Source organism: Pan troglodytes, chromosome 8 (genome assembly GCF_028858775.2).
Source record: "Pan troglodytes isolate AG18354 chromosome 8, NHGRI_mPanTro3-v2.0_pri, whole genome shotgun sequence".
Lineage (NCBI taxonomy): Eukaryota > Metazoa > Chordata > Mammalia > Primates > Hominidae > Pan > Pan troglodytes.
The window spans coordinates 99100500-99118191 of NC_072406.2; the positions used below are offsets into that span (position 1 = coordinate 99100500).

The 17692-nt window shown below is 39.2% G+C and overlaps 1 protein-coding gene across 15 annotated transcripts in view; it reads left to right on the forward strand.

Moving 5' to 3' along the window:
- The window catches only part of BMPR1A (bone morphogenetic protein receptor type 1A), a 169189-nt gene extending 152001 nt beyond the window's left edge, over positions 1 to 17188 (forward strand). For 14 of the 15 annotated variants that reach the window (XM_063780812.1, XM_063780811.1, XM_063780799.1 and 11 more), the window contains 6 exons: positions 4233 to 4377; positions 9151 to 9343; positions 11193 to 11490; positions 13514 to 13689; positions 15380 to 15510; positions 15598 to 17188. In XM_063780812.1, the coding sequence (XP_063636882.1) occupies positions 4233 to 4377; positions 9151 to 9343; positions 11193 to 11490; positions 13514 to 13689; positions 15380 to 15510; positions 15598 to 15723 (1069 nt within the window). In that variant the 3' untranslated portion in view covers positions 15724 to 17188. Of the gene's footprint in view, positions 1 to 661; positions 737 to 4232; positions 4378 to 9150; positions 9344 to 11192; positions 11491 to 13513; positions 13690 to 15379; positions 15511 to 15597 lie in introns of all 15 variants that reach the window. The other variant, XM_063780813.1, reaches the window with a different exon arrangement.
- Positions 17189 to 17692: the final 504 nt, after the last annotated feature.

Genomic DNA, 17692 nt, shown 5'->3' on the forward strand with positions numbered 1-17692 from the left:
CAACATGGTGAAACCACATCTCTACAAAAAAATACAAAAATTAGCTGGGCATGGTGGTGCACATCTGTGGTCCCAGCTGCTGGGGAGGCTGAGGTGGGAGGATTGCTTGAGCCCAGGAGGCGGAGGTTGCAGTGAGCCAAGATCATGCCACTGCACTCTAGCCCAAGCAACAGAACAAGGCCCTGCCTCTTCTTCCCCACCCAAAGAAAAACAAAAGATAAATATTTGAGGTGATGGCTATCCCAGTTACTCTGATTTGTTTATTTTACATTGTATACATGCATAAGATATCACATGTACCCCCCAAAATATGTACAACTATTATACATCAGTTTTAAAAAGAACAACAGACATTGAAATAAAGACATACTCCTGAAAATGGGCATACCTCCTCTTAGGCTGTTGATAGGCAGGAGGTGTTCAGTCTAGTACGAGTCGATTTGGGTTAAGGTTTTGTTCAGTGTTTGGGCCTGTGCCTTCAATGCCTCACAAGTTTCAAATTCCTTCAGTGATGGGCTGCTGTTCATTTGCTTCGAGTTGGGGTTTAGGTGCAGAAGGAAGGGTTTTTCTCTGAGTTCCTACCTCCCCTGTAGCTTTCAGCTCTTACCACGTCATTGCACCTCTGTGGGAGTCACTGTCTGTGTTCTTGTTCCTCCCACAGAGGTCATCTGCTGTTGCGTGTTATTCACATTAGAGGACAGTTGGAAAGTGAGGGGGGCGTGCCTGTTGTCCTTAGGTAGGTTCTGTGTTGCTAGACCTTAAGGGTGCAGCTTCCTCAGGACTCTTGCGCCTCCTCCCACAGAGGTAGCTGACTGCCCTGTGGTCCTCCTGTAGGATCCTATGCCCACAAGGAGAGAGGAAGGTGTCATCTTCTCCTCTTCCTCAGCATCAGAGGATCTTAACCTGGTCAGAGCACAGGGAGCATTTCCTCTACATCCCCAAGAGGCAGAGGGACTTTGCTGCTTCTCCTCCCTCCAAAGTAATGGATCTTTGCCTGTGCTCTGGGGCAGGGGGAAGAGGGTGTGCAAGAAAGAAAACAGTAGTCATGTTATACAGCGAGGGCCTTGTGTAGATAGAGTTTATGTAGTCATAATAATGCAAGCACTGAATGTTGAGCTAAACAAATAATATAACTGTGTAAGAAGGATGTGAGAATGGAAGTATTTCTGTTTTGGGAAGCCGCAGGGTGTTAAATGATCAGTTAAATTGTCATATTCCCCAGTGTAAGGTCAATAGTTAAAGCCTAAGACTGAAAAACTTAAAATGTCAATGTAAGGATGCTATTTAGAAATAATGAGGGCCAGGTGTGGTGGCTCACCTCTGTAATCCCAGCAATTTGGGAGGCTGAGGTGGGTGGATCACTTGAGGCCAGAAGTTCGAGACCAGCATGGCCAACCTAGCGGAACCTCAACTCTACTAAAAATACAAAAATTAGCCTGGTATGGTGGTGTGTGCCTGCAGTCCCAGCTACTTGGGGTTCCCAAGAATTGATCAAACCAGGAAGGCGGGGGTTGCAGTGAGCTGAGATCACACCACTGCACTCTAGCCTGGGCGACAAGAGTGAGACCCTGTCTCAAAAAAAAAAAGAAAAAGAAAAAAGAATTAGGTAAATATTAAATAAGCTTCAAAAAGTCACAACTCTTTATTCTAAGAAGTGGAAACTGGATAGGAGGAGGAGAGGAGACAAAGGATGGCTTTTTCATTACCAAGCCATGGAGAACTGTATGACATTCAAAGGTAGGCAAATAAAGATTCTTGATAAAATTAAATATTAAGTTCTATAAATATAAAATTTGATACATTTAAAACTGAATTCTAAAAGTTTATAACACAAGGGTAGGGATAAAGGTGTAGGGAAAATAGGCATTCTCATATGTTGGTGGAGGGATTCCAACTGGTTCACCCTTTAAGGAGGTCAGTAGGGCACTCCATCAAAGTTCCAAATTCAGTAATTCCTACTACAGATATCGTAGAAAATTGTATTTCACACTTGCATGCAATAAGACTAGAAACCATCTAAATATTACCAGTAGGTGGCCGGGCGCAGTGGCACACATCTGTAATCCCAGCACTTTGGGAGGCTGAAGCAGGTGGATCATTTGAGGTTAGGAGTTCAAGACCAGCCTGGCCAACATGGTGAAACCCCATCTCTACTAAAAAAAAAATACAAAAATTACCCAGGTGTGGTGGCAGCCACCTGTAATCCCAGCTACTCAGGAGGCTGAGGCAGGGAGGATTGCTTAAACCCGGGAGGCAAAGGTTGCAGTGAGCTGAGATTGCGCCATTGCACTCCAGCCTGGAGGACAGAGTAAGACTCCATCTCAAAATAAATAAAGAAAAATAAAAATAAAGATTACCAATAGGTGAATGGTTAGCAGCTATACAGTGGAATACTATCTAGCCATTAAAGAAAAAGGTGACACTTTGTGTACTTACGTAGAATGATACCCCAGGTAAGAAGCAAGATGCAGAACGGCATCAGTGTCTCTCCAGATTACCAGAGAAACCAGAAGTAGTTTTGTTTCTAAGGAAACAGGGTAATAGTTCTCTTCTAAGGAAGTGAACTTGATAGCTTAGGGATAGAGCTGGGAGGAGGATTTTTTTTTGCCATATACCCTTTTGTGTCTTGGATTTTAAACTATTTGAGTCAATTACCCATATAAAGTTTTAAAAATAAAATTATAATGGTTAAGTACATTGGGCTATTTATATGGAAAATACTTTAATTTGTTTCTTAGTTTCCATTATATATTATACATTCTGAATGGACCATACGACTAAATGAGAGAATCAATATGTTAAAACCAGGCCAGGCACAGTGGGTCACACCTGTAATCTCAGCAGTTTGGGAGGCCAAAGCAGGAGGATTGCTTTGAGCCCAGGCTGGTCTCATCTCGAACTCCTGTGGTCAAATCAACTCCCTATCCCAGGAGTTTGAGACCAGCCTGGGCAACATGGTGAAACCTCATGTCTATGAAAAATACAAAAATTAGCCAGGCATAGTGGAACATACCAGTAGTCCCAGCCACTTGGGAGGCTGAGGTGGGAGGATCACTTAAGCCCAGGAGGTTGAAGCTTCAGTGAGCTGAGATCGTGCCACTACACTCTAGCCTGGGTGACAGAGTGAGACCCTGTCTCAAAAAAAAAAAAAAAAAAAAAAAAAAAATTTAAACCTTGAGAACATATTTCTTGACATTAGGATTGGAAGGTTGTCTTAAGAGACAAAAGCATGTCAAAAAGAGTAAAGATGAAGTAATTTGTCTGTACTAAAATTTAAAAACTGACATAAAAATGCCATAAAGAGAATGCTGCAATAATCACGGACTGAGAAGATTGTTGAAACACAATTGTCAACATTTGGTATACAGATTATATAATGAACGCCTACAAATCAATGAGGAGAAGAGTTCAGGGAACACTTCAATTGAATAATGTGCAATAAACACAAATAGATTGGTCAGGCATAGTGTCTCACGCCTGTAATCCCAGCACTTTGGGAGTCCAACATGGCAGATCGCTTGAGCTCAGGAGTTCGAGACCATCCTGGGCAACATAGCAAAACCCCATCTCTACTAAAAATACAAAAAAAAATTAGCTGGGCATGGTGGCACGTACTTGTAGTCCCAGCTACTCAGGAGGCTGAGGTGGGAGGATCGCTTGAGCCTGGGAGGCAGAGGTTGCAGTGAACTGAGATCGTACCACTGCATTCCAGCCTGGGCAACAGAGCTAGATTCTATCTCAAAAAATAAGTATTTGTTAAAAATATGAATAGGCAGTTCACAGAAAAAAAAAAAAGCTGAACTGTGGAAAAAAATTCAATTTTGCTAGTAACCAGAGGAAAGCATATTAAAAGAAGGCATTGTTTCATATCTATCAAGTTGGCAAAAGTCTGAAAATATGACTTCGAGGTTTGGGTTGGAATGTAAGGAAATGTATATTGTGATTATTTGAAGTCGTATTTTTTTATAGCTAGGATGACACTTCACATCTGATTTTGATAGTGTCTTTTTACATGCCAATACACTATAGACATCTTTCTGTTTTAACATGATACATAGAACTCTGAACTCCATTTCTAGATGTATTTAACAGGATATATTATCCAATGATAAGACTAATTTGGATAGGATTTTGTCTGAGGGAAGGATAACGGTATAGAGAACCTCAAGGTTTTTCTTAGGGTTTTATAGTTTTTCATTTTTAATGTAGATTGTTTTCTGCTTTTTTAAAAGACATTATTGCAAGAGCATCTCAAGCAGACGTCGTTACAACCGTGATTTGGAACAGGATGAAGCATTTATTCCAGTTGGAGAATCACTAAAAGACCTTATTGACCAGTCACAAAGTTCTGGTAGTGGGTCTGGACTACCTTTATTGGTAAGTTAAACGTTCCCATAGACATGAATGGTGTGTTGATTTAGAATGTGTCCTCATGATGGTGGACAGTATAATTATTGCAGATCAGGGAACAATAATGGACACATTTTTTTCTCCTTATTTAGAAAGAGGTATGCAGTATTGCAAGGTGAAATTAGTTAAAAATAAGAAATATGAACCAAGAAAAATAGAATAGTCAAGTAAGATAGAGCTATAAACCAGGTTATAGGAACCAAGTCCTACAGAGAAAGGCAGGGGAAGTTAGATCACGAAGTCCTATATGAAAGGCAAGAGTTAGCTCACAAGTTTTGCTCTAAGCATTTTACCAGCCAACTTAAAGAGGAATCAGGTGTAAGATTCCTTGCATCTGTAAGTTTAAACTGATTGATTGAGGGAATTGTAACTATTTCAGATTCTGAAATAAAAAAGAAGTTTCAACAGATATTCTTAGAGAGGATGCTTCTCTCAATATACTACTACCAAAACACATAGTTCAATAAAAAATAATTTTAAAGGGAATTACAAATAAATTCCAACAAATTTGGACGGATTCTTGGTATCAGGGAAAAAAAAAATAATCCCAGCAGGTTCATTTATATGTGGAAATACTCAGAGTTTTGGGTTGAAGGAACTCTTACTTGAGAGGACCTGTATTATGAACACTAGATATCCAGATAGGTTTAAGTTTTTAATTGTATTAGTTGAAAGAAACTAATCTCTTCTTATTTTATTTTATTTTACTTTATTTTATTTTAATTGTATTGAGATAGTCTTGCTCTGTCACCCAGGCTGGAGTGCAGTGGCCCAGTCTCGGCTCACTACAACCCCTGCTTCCCAAGTTCAAGCAATTCCCGTCTCAGCCTCCGAAGTAGCTGGAATTACCAGATGCACCACCAAGCCTGGCTAATTTTTTTTTTTTTTTTTTTTTTTTTTTTTTTTTTTTTCTGAGGGATGAGGTTTCTCCATGTTGGCCAGGCTGGTCTCAAACTCCTGGCCTCAAGTGATCCTTCCACCTTGGCTCCTAAAGTGCTGGGATTACAGGTGTGAACCACCGCACCCACCCTGATCTCTAATTTTGAAATTCATCTTATTAAATAACTCTAATTGAATTGGAAAGGTAAAAGTAAAACTGCCTTCATAGGCAGACAACATGATTGTTTACGTAGAAAATCCCAAGAATGGTACAATAAAACTACTGCAGCCAGTAAATGACTTTATCAGGTTGCAGAATACAGAGTCATTGTACAAATACCATTGAATTTATATGCTCTAGCAACAAACAGGTAATTATAAAAACAGTATTTAAAATAGCATCAAAAACCATGAAATATTTAGAATAAGCCTAACAATTTATGCAAGACCTGCACACTGAAAATTATAAAACATTGCTGAAAGAAATTAATAAAGCCCTAAATAAGTGGAGATGTTTATAAATCTGAGGACTTAGTATTAAGATTTCAGTTTTCCTCAAATTGGTGTGTAATTTCATTCGAATCCAAATGAAAATCAGAGCAAACTTTTTTAGCAATTGATGTATATTCTAACATTTATATGGAAATGCAAAGGACTAGAAGAGCCAAAACAATTTTGAAGTAGAAGAACAAAGAGGAATCACTACCTGATTTCTGGACTTACCGTAAAACTCAATAATGATCTCAATTTGGTACTGGCATAAGGATAGATGTATTGATGAATGGAACAGATTATGGAGTTTAGAAAGGAACATGCACTTAATATGGTTAATTGATTAAAAAAAAAAAACAAAAAGGTGCCCAAGTAATTCAATTGGAAAAAGGCAGTCCATTTAACAGATGGTACAGGAAATATCAGGAATCCATTTACCAAGAAGTTAATCTCAGTCCTTACCTCCTCACTCTATACAAAATTAACTTGAAATGTAGCATAGACCTAAATGTAAAAGTTGAAGTAAAAACCTCTAAAAGAAAATGTCTGAAAAAATTATTCTGACCTTGGGCAGACTTCTTCAGTACATAAAAAACACAAATCTTTTTTTTAATGATAAATCAGGCTTTATCAAAATTTAAAACTTCTGCTATTTAGAAGACACTTAAGAAAATGAGAAGACAAGTCACAGATTGGCAAAACAGATCTGATACAGGGTTTTTGTGCAAAATATATAAAGACCTTTTGCAACTCAATAATAAGACAACCCAATTTTTTTAAAAAATGGACAAAAGATTTGAACAGACACTTCCCCGAAGAGGATATAAGAATGGCAAACAAGCACATGAAAAGATGCTCAGCATCGACAGGGATATACAAATTAAACACAGTAAGATACTACTGCACATCCACTAGTATAGCTAAGACTGACAATATTAAGTGGTGCCAAGGATGTAGATCAACTAGAAATCTCATACATTGCTGGTTGGAATGCAAAATGGTATGGCTATTTTGAAAAATAGTTTGACAATTGCCTGGAAAGTTAAGGGCATACTTTCCGTACAATGAAGCAATCCTTCTGCTAATTATTTACCCAAGAGATATGAAAACTTGTCCACACCAGAGGCCTGAATGTGAATGTTTATAGCAGTTTTATTTATAATAGACATAAACTGGAAACAACCCCAAAGCTCATGAATTGCTAAATGAATAAACAAATGCTGGTACATTCATACAGTGGAATATTACTCATCAGTAAAAAGGAACAACTTCTAACACATGTAGCAGCAACAGTGGGTGAATTTCAAAAGTATTTTATGCTACATGAAAGAAGCCAGACACAAAAGGCTACACAAAAGTGATTCTCCTGCCTCAGCCTCCCAAGTAGCTGGGATTAAGGCATGCACCACCACGCCCAGCTAATTTTTGTATTTTTTTTTTAAGTAGAGACAGGGTTTCACCATGTTGGCCAGGCTGGTCTTGAACTCCTGACCTCAGGTGATCCACCCGCCTCGGCCTCCCAAAGTGTTGGGATTACAGGCGTGAGCCACCACGCCTGGCCAAAAAGTGAGAATTTTTTTACGTTATTAAAATATTCTGTATCTTAATTGTGGTATTGGTGATTACATGATATAGATTTGTCCAAGGCTTGTTGCACTTTTCTCAAAAAGGGTACATTTTATATAAATTATACCTCAATAATCTTGACTTAAAAGCTTACAGGCTGAGGCAGGCAGATCACTTGAGGTCAGGCGTTCGAGACCAGTCTGGCCAACATGGTGAAACCCTGTCTCTACTAAAAATACAAAAATTAGCTGGACGTGGTGGCAGATGCCTGTAATCCCAGCTGCTCGGGAGGCTGAGGCAGGAAATCGTTTTAACTGGGGAGGCAGAAGTTGCAGTGAGCTGAGATTGGCCGCCGCACTCTAGCCTGAGCAACGGAGCGAGACTCTGTCTCAAAAAAACAGAACAAAATTTACAAAAGGATTCTATAATAAATGATACATAAAGTCACTTTAGCTTTGCACTAAATCTAGTCCATTTTAGAAGCATTTCCAACTTGGAGCATAATGTTCTTTTTAATTTAGAATGATCACTAATGCTTCTGAAAATGAAAGATAACAATCCATGTACATCTTTTATTTAACAAATATTAAAGTACTTCTGATATTGTCCCAAATAAATACCTATATTCTGTGAGCAGGGGATGGAATTCAAGCAAATATATATGTAAATAAGAATAAAGTTATGATTGTGTTAAGTGCAGCAACTGAGAGGTTTTGTATGCTATGAAGGTGTTTAAGTGAGAAAATAGCACTCTGAGTAAAGGGAACTGGACATTCAAAAAAACCCAGAGACAGGAATAAGCTTGAGTGAATTCTAAAAGTTGAGATAAGTCAAACGAGGTTTGTGGGTGGGTGGTCAAAGCAAATAATGGGACCAGGCCAGATCAGGCAGGGTCTTATAGATGGGATTTTTAAGATCTTTAACTGTTATTTGGACTTTGCTGCATAATAAACCACCCCAAAACTTAGTGCTGTGAAGCAACAAACATTATTTCTCATTCTGTGAGTCTGTGGGGCAGTTCATTTGTTGGACTTGCTTAGCTAGAGCTAGGTGGTGTAGTTCACACCCTTGGCCGACAGTTCATGCTGCCATTATTTTTTGGTCACAGGGTTCCCAAAGCAGCAGGAAGGGGGCAAGCCCCAGTCCACAAACATTTGTCAGGTCTTTGCTTGCATCACGTTCGCTGTTGTTCTTTTATCCAAAGCAAGTCATGTGGCCTAAGCCCTGAGTCTGTGGACAAAGACTACCCACGACTGTGTGCACTGGGAGGGTAATTATTATGACCATTTTTGCAAACAGCCAGCCACTTGAATAACCTGTTTATGATTTCAGAATACATTGTACATTGTTTCATACTTTAAAGTACATTATGGCCGGGCATGGTGGCTCACGCCTGTAATCCCAGCATTATGGGAGGCCGGGGGTGGGGCGGATCACCTGAGGTCAGGAGTTCAAGACCAGCCTGGTCAACATGGCTAAACCCCATCTCTACTAAAAATACAAAAAAATTAGCTGGGCATGGTGGCAGGTGTCTGTAATCCCAGCTACTTGGGAGGCTGAGGCAGGAGAATCACTTGAATCTAAAAGGTGAAGGTTGCAGTGAACCGAGATCGCGCCACTGCACTCCATCCTGGGTGACAGAGCGAGACTCCATCTCAAAAAAAAAAAAAAAAAGTACATTATAAGTTTTTAACTGGAGTTGGTTGGGTACACCATGCTTTTTGATGAGATGGACTACCCCTTTGCCAGTCTTAATGGGTTTCTTTCATCAAGAGCTCAAACCTTTTACTTTTTTCTATAAAGGTTCAGCGAACTATTGCCAAACAGATTCAGATGGTCCGGCAAGTTGGTAAAGGCCGATATGGAGAAGTATGGATGGGCAAATGGCGTGGCGAAAAAGTGGCAGTGAAAGTATTCTTTACCACTGAAGAAGCCAGCTGGTTTCGAGAAACAGAAATCTACCAAACTGTGCTAATGCGCCATGAAAACATACTTGGTGGGTACACACTGATTCAGTCAATTTCATTTTTTGACAAGGCTAGTGAGGTACAGGTGGAAGCCTCCATATGTGCTTTGAAAATGTGTGAGTTCAACTATATACATTTGGCTAAAGGAAACCTAGTAGAATACACGGTTTAAATAAAACATAGTCCGGAATGCCAACCAAGATCTTTCTTTACTAACCAGCTGAAGAAACAGCAGTGAGTTTCAAATGGAAAATAATACAAGTTTATTGGACTTACTCCCATAGTAATGAAAACCCAGTCTTTTATAGATAACTTAAGCAGTGATTTAGGGTAACATTAACATATGTGCCTTTTCCCTTTCATAAGCTCAACAGCCCAACATGCAGTTTCATTGTACGTTCTGTGTTTAATGTGTGTTTCCCCCCATCTCCACATTTACACAATAGCAAAGTAATTTAGGTATGAGCTGGTCAGTCAGGTACATAAGCCGATCTGGCTATCCTGAGTTTTTTTTCCCTTCACCTCCTGTTTTCCTCCCTTTAATTTGGAGAGCCCATAGCATGTTGCCAAGCAGGCAATTGTATTAGTTTCCTAGGGCTGCTGTATCAATTACCACAAACTGGGTGGCTTCAACCTCCAAAACGTATTTACTCACAGTTTTCGAGGCTAGAAGTTTAAAACCAAGGTGTTGGCAGAGCTGTTGTGTCTCTGAATACTCTAGGGGAGGAGCCTTCCTTGCCTCCTCTTGCTACTGGTTGGTGGCCAGGAATTTTTGGTGTTCCTTGGCTTAGTATAGACAACACTCTAGTCTCCGTTTCTGTCATCAGGTGGCCTTGTCCCTGGGTGCCTGGGTCCACATTTCCACCTTATAACATCACCAGCCGTTGAATTCGGGCCCACGCTAATCCTGTATGAGTCATCTTAACTTGATTACATCTGCAAAGACCCTCTTTCCAAATAGGGTCACGTTTATAGATGACATGGATTTTAGACATGAATTTTGTCGGGGAGCACTGTTCAGCTCAGTACATAGCACTCACTGACCTTTTTCTGGAGGGAAGAGGGTAGGAGAGAAAGGAAAAGAGCAGGACTGTGGACCTGGCAGTCAACGAGCCAGACTGAAAAGGCAGCTGTGATGAGTCACTGATGGGCAAATGGGAGTTGGCTTAATTAGGAGCTAACTCTTAGTTGAACATTCTTAATTTTATAAAAGTGTCCACTTTTTGCTTTGAAATTGAGAGCCTTTTCTACTAGAGAATCATGTAGATTGATAATATTCTCCAGGTTATTTGTATAATATGTCATCTTTTTCTTTTCTTTCCTTTTCTTTTCTTTTTTTTTTTTTTTTTTGAGACGGAGTCTCATTCTGTCGCTCGGGCTGGAGTGCAGTGTCGCCATCTTGGCTCACTGCAACCTCCGCCGCCAGGTTCAAGTGATTCTCTTGCCTCAGCCTCCAGAGTAGCCAGGACCACAGGCATGTGCCACCATGCCCAACTAATTTTTGTATTTTTAGTAGAGACGGGTTTTCGCCATGTTGGCCAGGCTGGTCTCAAGCTCCTGACCTCAAGTGATCCTCCTGCCTTGGCCTCCCAAAGTGCTACAGGTGTGAGCCACCACACACAGCATATATGATCTTTTTCTTAATCCTATTATCACTTTCATGATTAAGATTATTATAAATTTATTGTAGAAGTACAGTTATATGTGTAAATGTAGAAATATAATTTTTAGTAACACATTCACGACTTGGTGTCAGGCGAATTAAAGTTTCACTATCTGCACATGATACCTAAGTTTTCTCAGTATCCAGAATGAGCATTACTTCTCCCTAGCCTATCTCTGATGATAACTAACCTTTTAAACTCATCAACTGGACAGGTTTCATAGCGGCAGACATTAAAGGTACAGGTTCCTGGACTCAGCTCTATTTGATTACTGATTACCATGAAAATGGATCTCTCTATGACTTCCTGAAATGTGCTACACTGGACACCAGAGCCCTGCTTAAATTGGCTTATTCAGCTGCCTGTGGTCTGTGCCACCTGCACACAGAAATTTATGGCACCCAAGGAAAGCCCGCAATTGCTCATCGAGACCTAAAGAGCAAAAACATCCTCATCAAGAAAAATGGGAGTTGCTGCATTGCTGACCTGGGCCTTGCTGTTAAATTCAACAGGTGAGTGGTTCTTTGCCCCCACTGTTTTGAAATTATTTTAATTTCCAAAAGATTTTCCCTATTTGTATTCAAGATAATGGAATTCTAAAAATGTGCATATGCTCATTTTTAGTTACATAAATGTATAGTTGGGGGGATTTTGTTCTTTTTACAAAAATTGTGTCCTACTTCTCCTATACATAATTCTTTATATATATATATTTTTTTTTTTTTGGTGTTTTTTTTTTTTTTTTTTAAAGACAGTGTCTCACTCAGTTGCCCAGGCTGGAGTATAGTAGTGTGATCTTAGCTCACTGCAACCTCGACCTCATGGGCTCAAGCAATCCTCCCACCTCAGCCTCCTGAGTAGCTGGGACTACAGGCATGCACTGCCACACCTAGCTAATGTTTTTATTTTTTGCGGAGATGGGGTCTCACTGTGTTGCCTAGGCTGGTCTCAAACTCCTAGGCTCAGCTGATCCTCCCAAAGTGCTGGGATTACAGGTGTGAGCCATATAGTCTTAGCCATCCTTCCATTTCAGCTGATGTAAATCTACTTCATTCTTTTTAACAGATGCAGAGTTTTCCATATGTGGAGGTACTGTAGTTTATTCTTAAGACCCAACTGATGAACATTAAAGGTGTCTTCAGTTGATTATGAAAAGGTTTTTTAATGAACATTGTTGTATTTTAACCATATATTATATATTTGATCCTTGTGCACTTGTACAAGCATTTCTTCATGATGGATTCCTAGAGAAGGGCCTGCTGAGGCAGTGAGTTTATACATATTAAACTATGGTATGTTGCATATTATTTCTTTCAGGAGTGTGCCTCAGTTTACACACCTGTAAGCAGTAGAGATAAGGATGTCATTTTTCTGTCACCACTTGATAGTGTCAGTATTTTAAAACAAATGCAAGTGTTAGAAATTACAAATTTTTAGGAAACCTTTGAAACCATTTTAATCTTGTAATTCTAGAATGGAGTGGCTGCTTTACATTTCAGAATTCATTTTAGGCTGTAATATAAAAGTACCAGTCTTTAAAACAACTGTAAGAGACATTTAAATCTGTTACAGTGTTCTGAGTCAGTGTAGTATTTGTTGGCTCAGATATTTATCAGATGCTATAGGAAAATACAACGCATTATATTGATCACTGCTTTAGAGTAATTATTACTAATTGTCAGTATGATCATGTAAACATTGCTAACAACAGAACTCTCTTGATGGGACCCATAAAGAAGAAAATGTAATCCTATGTCACAAAGCCTTAGTGTATCATATGAGAGTGGTAAAAGCAAGCGATTCCTCTTGTATTTTCATATTCACCACTTCTCAGACATAATTATCTACTACTTTATCTTTTTCTTTTCTTTTCTTTTCTTTTCTTTTTTGAGAGAGATTCTCACTCTGTTGCCCAGGCTGGAGTGCAGTGGCATGGTCTCGGCTCACTGCAGTCTCCGCCTCCCAGGTTCAAGTAATTTTCGTGCTTCAGCCTCCCAAGTAGCTGGAATTGTAGTCATGTGCCACCACCCCTGGTTAACTTTTGTATTTTGTAGAGACAGTGTTTTACCATGTTGGCCAGGCTGATCTTGAACACCTGACCTCAGGTGATGCGCTTGCCTTGGCCTCCCAAAGTGCTGAGATTACAGGCATGAGCAACCCTGCCTGGCTTAACTTTATCTTATATTCAGTGTTGTCCTCTTTCTTAGACACCAGACTTATTTAGTGACAAAACCTGACCTGAACGGATGTGAGGTGTGTATTGCCCTTATCCAGTTGAGGAGGACTATCGGACTTAGTGTTTTGCTGTAGACACAGTACTGAGTACTGAGTTGGATTAAGAGTGCTGCCCCAACCCTGCTGAGGATGTCATGTAGTATGTAGCATGTATTTAAAGAAAAATCTGAAAAATGCTAAATTCCACAATGCATCTGGCCCCAAGGAGAAAAGGAAGCTTTTATAAAATAGGACAAAAATACAAGATAAACTATTTTATTTTTGGCCCTCAACTTGGACCTTGGCTTTCTTTTGTTTCAGTGACACAAATGAAGTTGATGTGCCCTTGAATACCAGGGTGGGCACCAAACGCTATATGGCTCCAGAAGTGCTGGACGAAAGCCTGAACAAAAACCACTTCCAGCCCTACATCATGGCTGACATCTACAGCTTCGGCCTAATCATTTGGGAGATGGCTCGTCGTTGTATCACAGGAGGTGGGAGTTTCCTTGAGTAGTTTCTGATTATGTTGATTTACTCATCATTTTAAAAATAACAGCTCCAGTTATATAACTTTTTATTTTTTAATTTTTGTGGGCACATAGTAGGTGTATATATTATTGGATAAGGAGTTATTTTGATACAGGCATGCCATGTGTAATAATCACATCTTGGAGAATTGGATATCTGTCCCTTCAGACATTTATCCTTTGTTTCACCAACCAGTTATACTCCTTGAGTTATTTTTAAGTGTACAATTAAATTATTACTAACTGTAGTCCTCCCCGTTGTGCTATAAAATACCAAATACTTATTCATTCTTCTATTTTGTCTCTACTCATTAAACATCCCCCCCCAGTCCGCTGCTACCCTTCCCAACCTCTGGTAACCATCCTTCTGTTCTCTATCTCCATGAGTTCAGTTGTTTTGATTTTTAGATCTCACAAGTAAGTGAGAACATGTGAAGTTTGTCTTTCTGTGCCTGGCTTATTTTACTCAACGTTATGACATCCTGTTCCTCCATGTTATTTCAGAAGGCAGAATCTCATTCTTTTTTCTGGCTGAATGATACTCCATTGTGTGTAGGTGCCACATTTTCTTGATCTGTTCATCTGTTGATGGTCACTTAGGTTGCTTCCACATCTTGGCTATTGTGAACAGTGCTGCAGCAAACATGAGGGTGCAGGTATCTCTTCGGTTAGCTGATTTCCTTTCTTTTGGGTATACACCTAGGAGTGCAATTGCTGGCAGTTACGTAATTTAGATGTCACATACGTCAGAGTCCCCAAGACCACCCCCAGGTTGTGCAGTTTCACTTGAAGGACCACAGGACTCGGCATGTGGTTGTCCCGATGGCTAACATTTATCCCAGTGAAAGGATACAAATCAAAATCAGCCAAGTTTAGAAAACCAGGCGAGGCTTCCCAGAGTCCTGTCCCAGCGGAGTCAGGGCGTGCTTCATTCCTCTTACTAGTTGTGACAACACATACAAAGTGTTCTCATTCGGGAAAGCTCCTTAGAGACTTGGCACCCAGAGATTTTACTGGAGGCTGGTCACATAGGCATCCTCTGCCTGGCATGTACTAGAATTCCAGCAGGAAAGCAGACGTGCAGTACACACCACATTGTTTGCACAAGCAGCCCAGGAGTGGTGAGTTACCCTCACCGTTTCCGGGAAGTTTTATATCCATGTAGGGAACTGTTTACCATTTGTGTACCCGGGCACTGGCCAAGGCCAAACCTTGCAAGCCGCCTTTCCTAAGGGAAGGTCTCAGGCCTGCTGTGTGAACCCTTATCTGCACCTCATAAGTCTTTCTACTGCAGAGCAAAATGAAGCAAAATAATAAAAACTATTCATTAGTAGGAACAACCATATAAGTAAATAATTATACTTTAGGGTAAATGGCTGATTTTGCCTTGCTTATTTTTTTTTAAGGAAGATTGATATGCCCTTTGTCGATGGACTCTATCACAGTTGTGATGACATCCCTGGTGGAGGTAGAGGAAATAGTTGGACATAAATAAGAGAAAAACATACGTCTACTATTAAGAGTGAATCATAGTGTCTATATTTTTTCTTGTGTAAGAATCCGTTTTAGTTCCATAGTTTAGCAAAAGATGCTTACTAGATTGGTATATCTTGTCCAGCAACCATTTTTGTGCCCATGTTTTCTCACTCCCTTATAGGGATCGTGGAAGAGTACCAATTGCCATATTACAACATGGTACCGAGTGATCCGTCATACGAAGATATGCGTGAGGTTGTGTGTGTCAAACGTTTGCGGCCAATTGTGTCTAATCGGTGGAACAGTGATGAAGTGAGTGGAACTCAGTCCCCTGAAGAAGTGATTCGTAAATGCCACCAAATATATTCTCTGCTCACTAAACATCTCTTTACTTTTCAGTGTCTACGAGCAGTTTTGAAGCTAATGTCAGAATGCTGGGCCCACAATCCAGCCTCCAGACTCACAGCGTTGAGAATTAAGAAGACGCTTGCCAAGATGGTTGAATCCCAAGATGTAAAAATCTGATGGTTAAACCATCGGAGGAGAAACTCTAGACTGCAAGAACTGTTTTTACCCATGGCATGGGTGGAATTAGAGTGGAATAAGGATGTTAACTTGGTTCTCAGACTCTTTCTTCACTACGTGTTCACAGGCTGCTAATATTAAACCTTTCAGTACTCTTATTAGGATACAAGCTGGGAACTTCTAAACACTTCATTCTTTATATATGGACAGCTTTATTTTAAATGTGGTTTTTGATGCCTTTTTTTTAATGGGTTTTTATGAACTGCATCAAGACTTCAATCCTGATTAGTGTCTCCAGTCAAGCTCTGGGTACTGAATTGCCTGTTCATAAAATGGTGCTTTCTGTGAAAGCCTTAAGAAGATAAATGAGTGCAGCAGAGATGGAGAAATAGACTTTGCCTTTTACCTGAGACATTCAGTTCGTTTGTATTCTACCTTTGTAAAACAGCCTATAGATGATGATGTGTTTGGGATACTGCTTAGCTTATGATAGTTTGTCCTGTCTCCTTAGTGATGTGTGTGTGTCTCCATGCACATGCACGCCAGGATTCCTCTGCTGCCATTTGAATTAGAAGAAAATAATTTATATGCATGCACAGGAAGATATTGGTGGCCGGTGGTTTTGTGCTTTAAAAATGCAATATCTGACCAAGATTCGCCAATCTCATACAAGCCATTTACTTTGCAAGTGAGATAGCTTCCCCACCAGCTTTATTTTTTAACATGAAAGCTGATGCCAAGGCCAAAAGAAGTTTAAAGCATCTGTAAATTTGGACTGTTTTCCTTCAACCACCATTTTTTTTGTGGTTATTATTTTTGTCACAGAAAGCATCCACTCCAAAGTTGGAGCTTCTATTGCCATGAACCATGCTTACAAAGAAAGCACTTCTTATTGAAGTGAATTCCTGCATTTGATAGCAATGTAAGTGCCTATAACCATGTTCTGTATTCTTTATTCTCAGTAACTTTTAAAAGGGAAGTTATTTATATTTTGTGTATAATGTGCTTTATTTGCAAATCACCCACTCCTTTACAACCATACTTTATATATGTACATACATTCATACTGTAGAAACCAGCTCATGTGTACCTCATATCCCATCCTTAAGGGAAGAAATGTTATAAAGTTGAACTAAATATAAATTTTCAGAATTAATGCATTCAAAGTAATATATCAAATCCAGGACTTTGTTAACTTCAGGCAAAAACTTCATTAGGGTAATATCATCTCAATTTTTTCAAATGAAAGGATTCTCTAATTAGAAATTTATATGTCAGAGCTGTTATAAATTTATCAACTGTCAAATATGTTTTGGACAGCTAAATCATTTGAGATTTTTGGTTTTTTGATTTCTATTCCCTAACTTGTGAAGACAATGAAAAATCAGGCAGAAATATTTAGTATCTAGTCAGTATCTGTAGCTACACTGTATAACTGTTCTTCAACAAAATGGTTCATATTTTATAGATGCCTTGTTATCTCAAGAAATCTGATTTACATAAACTTTTACTTCTTTAATGCTTTTTAAATATTCTGAGCAAACAATTCATGAGTACATCAAGTGAGATAGTTTTGATTATAACATAAAATAAATGTGATTATATCACAACATCATCAAAAAGGTTTAAATTAAATGGGAGGAAATCAGCATATGTCCACCCATTACCAAAATTTGACTATCATTTAAGGTTAAAACTTAACAAATTTGTCTGCACATCAAATTTCACAAATTTGAAACTTGCCTTAACCATTTTGATTAATAAGTTTCATCTACCATAATTAAAGTCTGAAGTGTTCATCAAGATAAGTAAATTTGCATATGGATAATACCCAATAACTTGTTTTTTCAGAATTTTTCACCATATGTATACTGAGAAATACAAATATTTTAATCTGCGTTGCCGTATATGATTGCACTTAGAACACCCAATTTACTTAAATCTTGGTTTACTTTTGACTTGATACCAT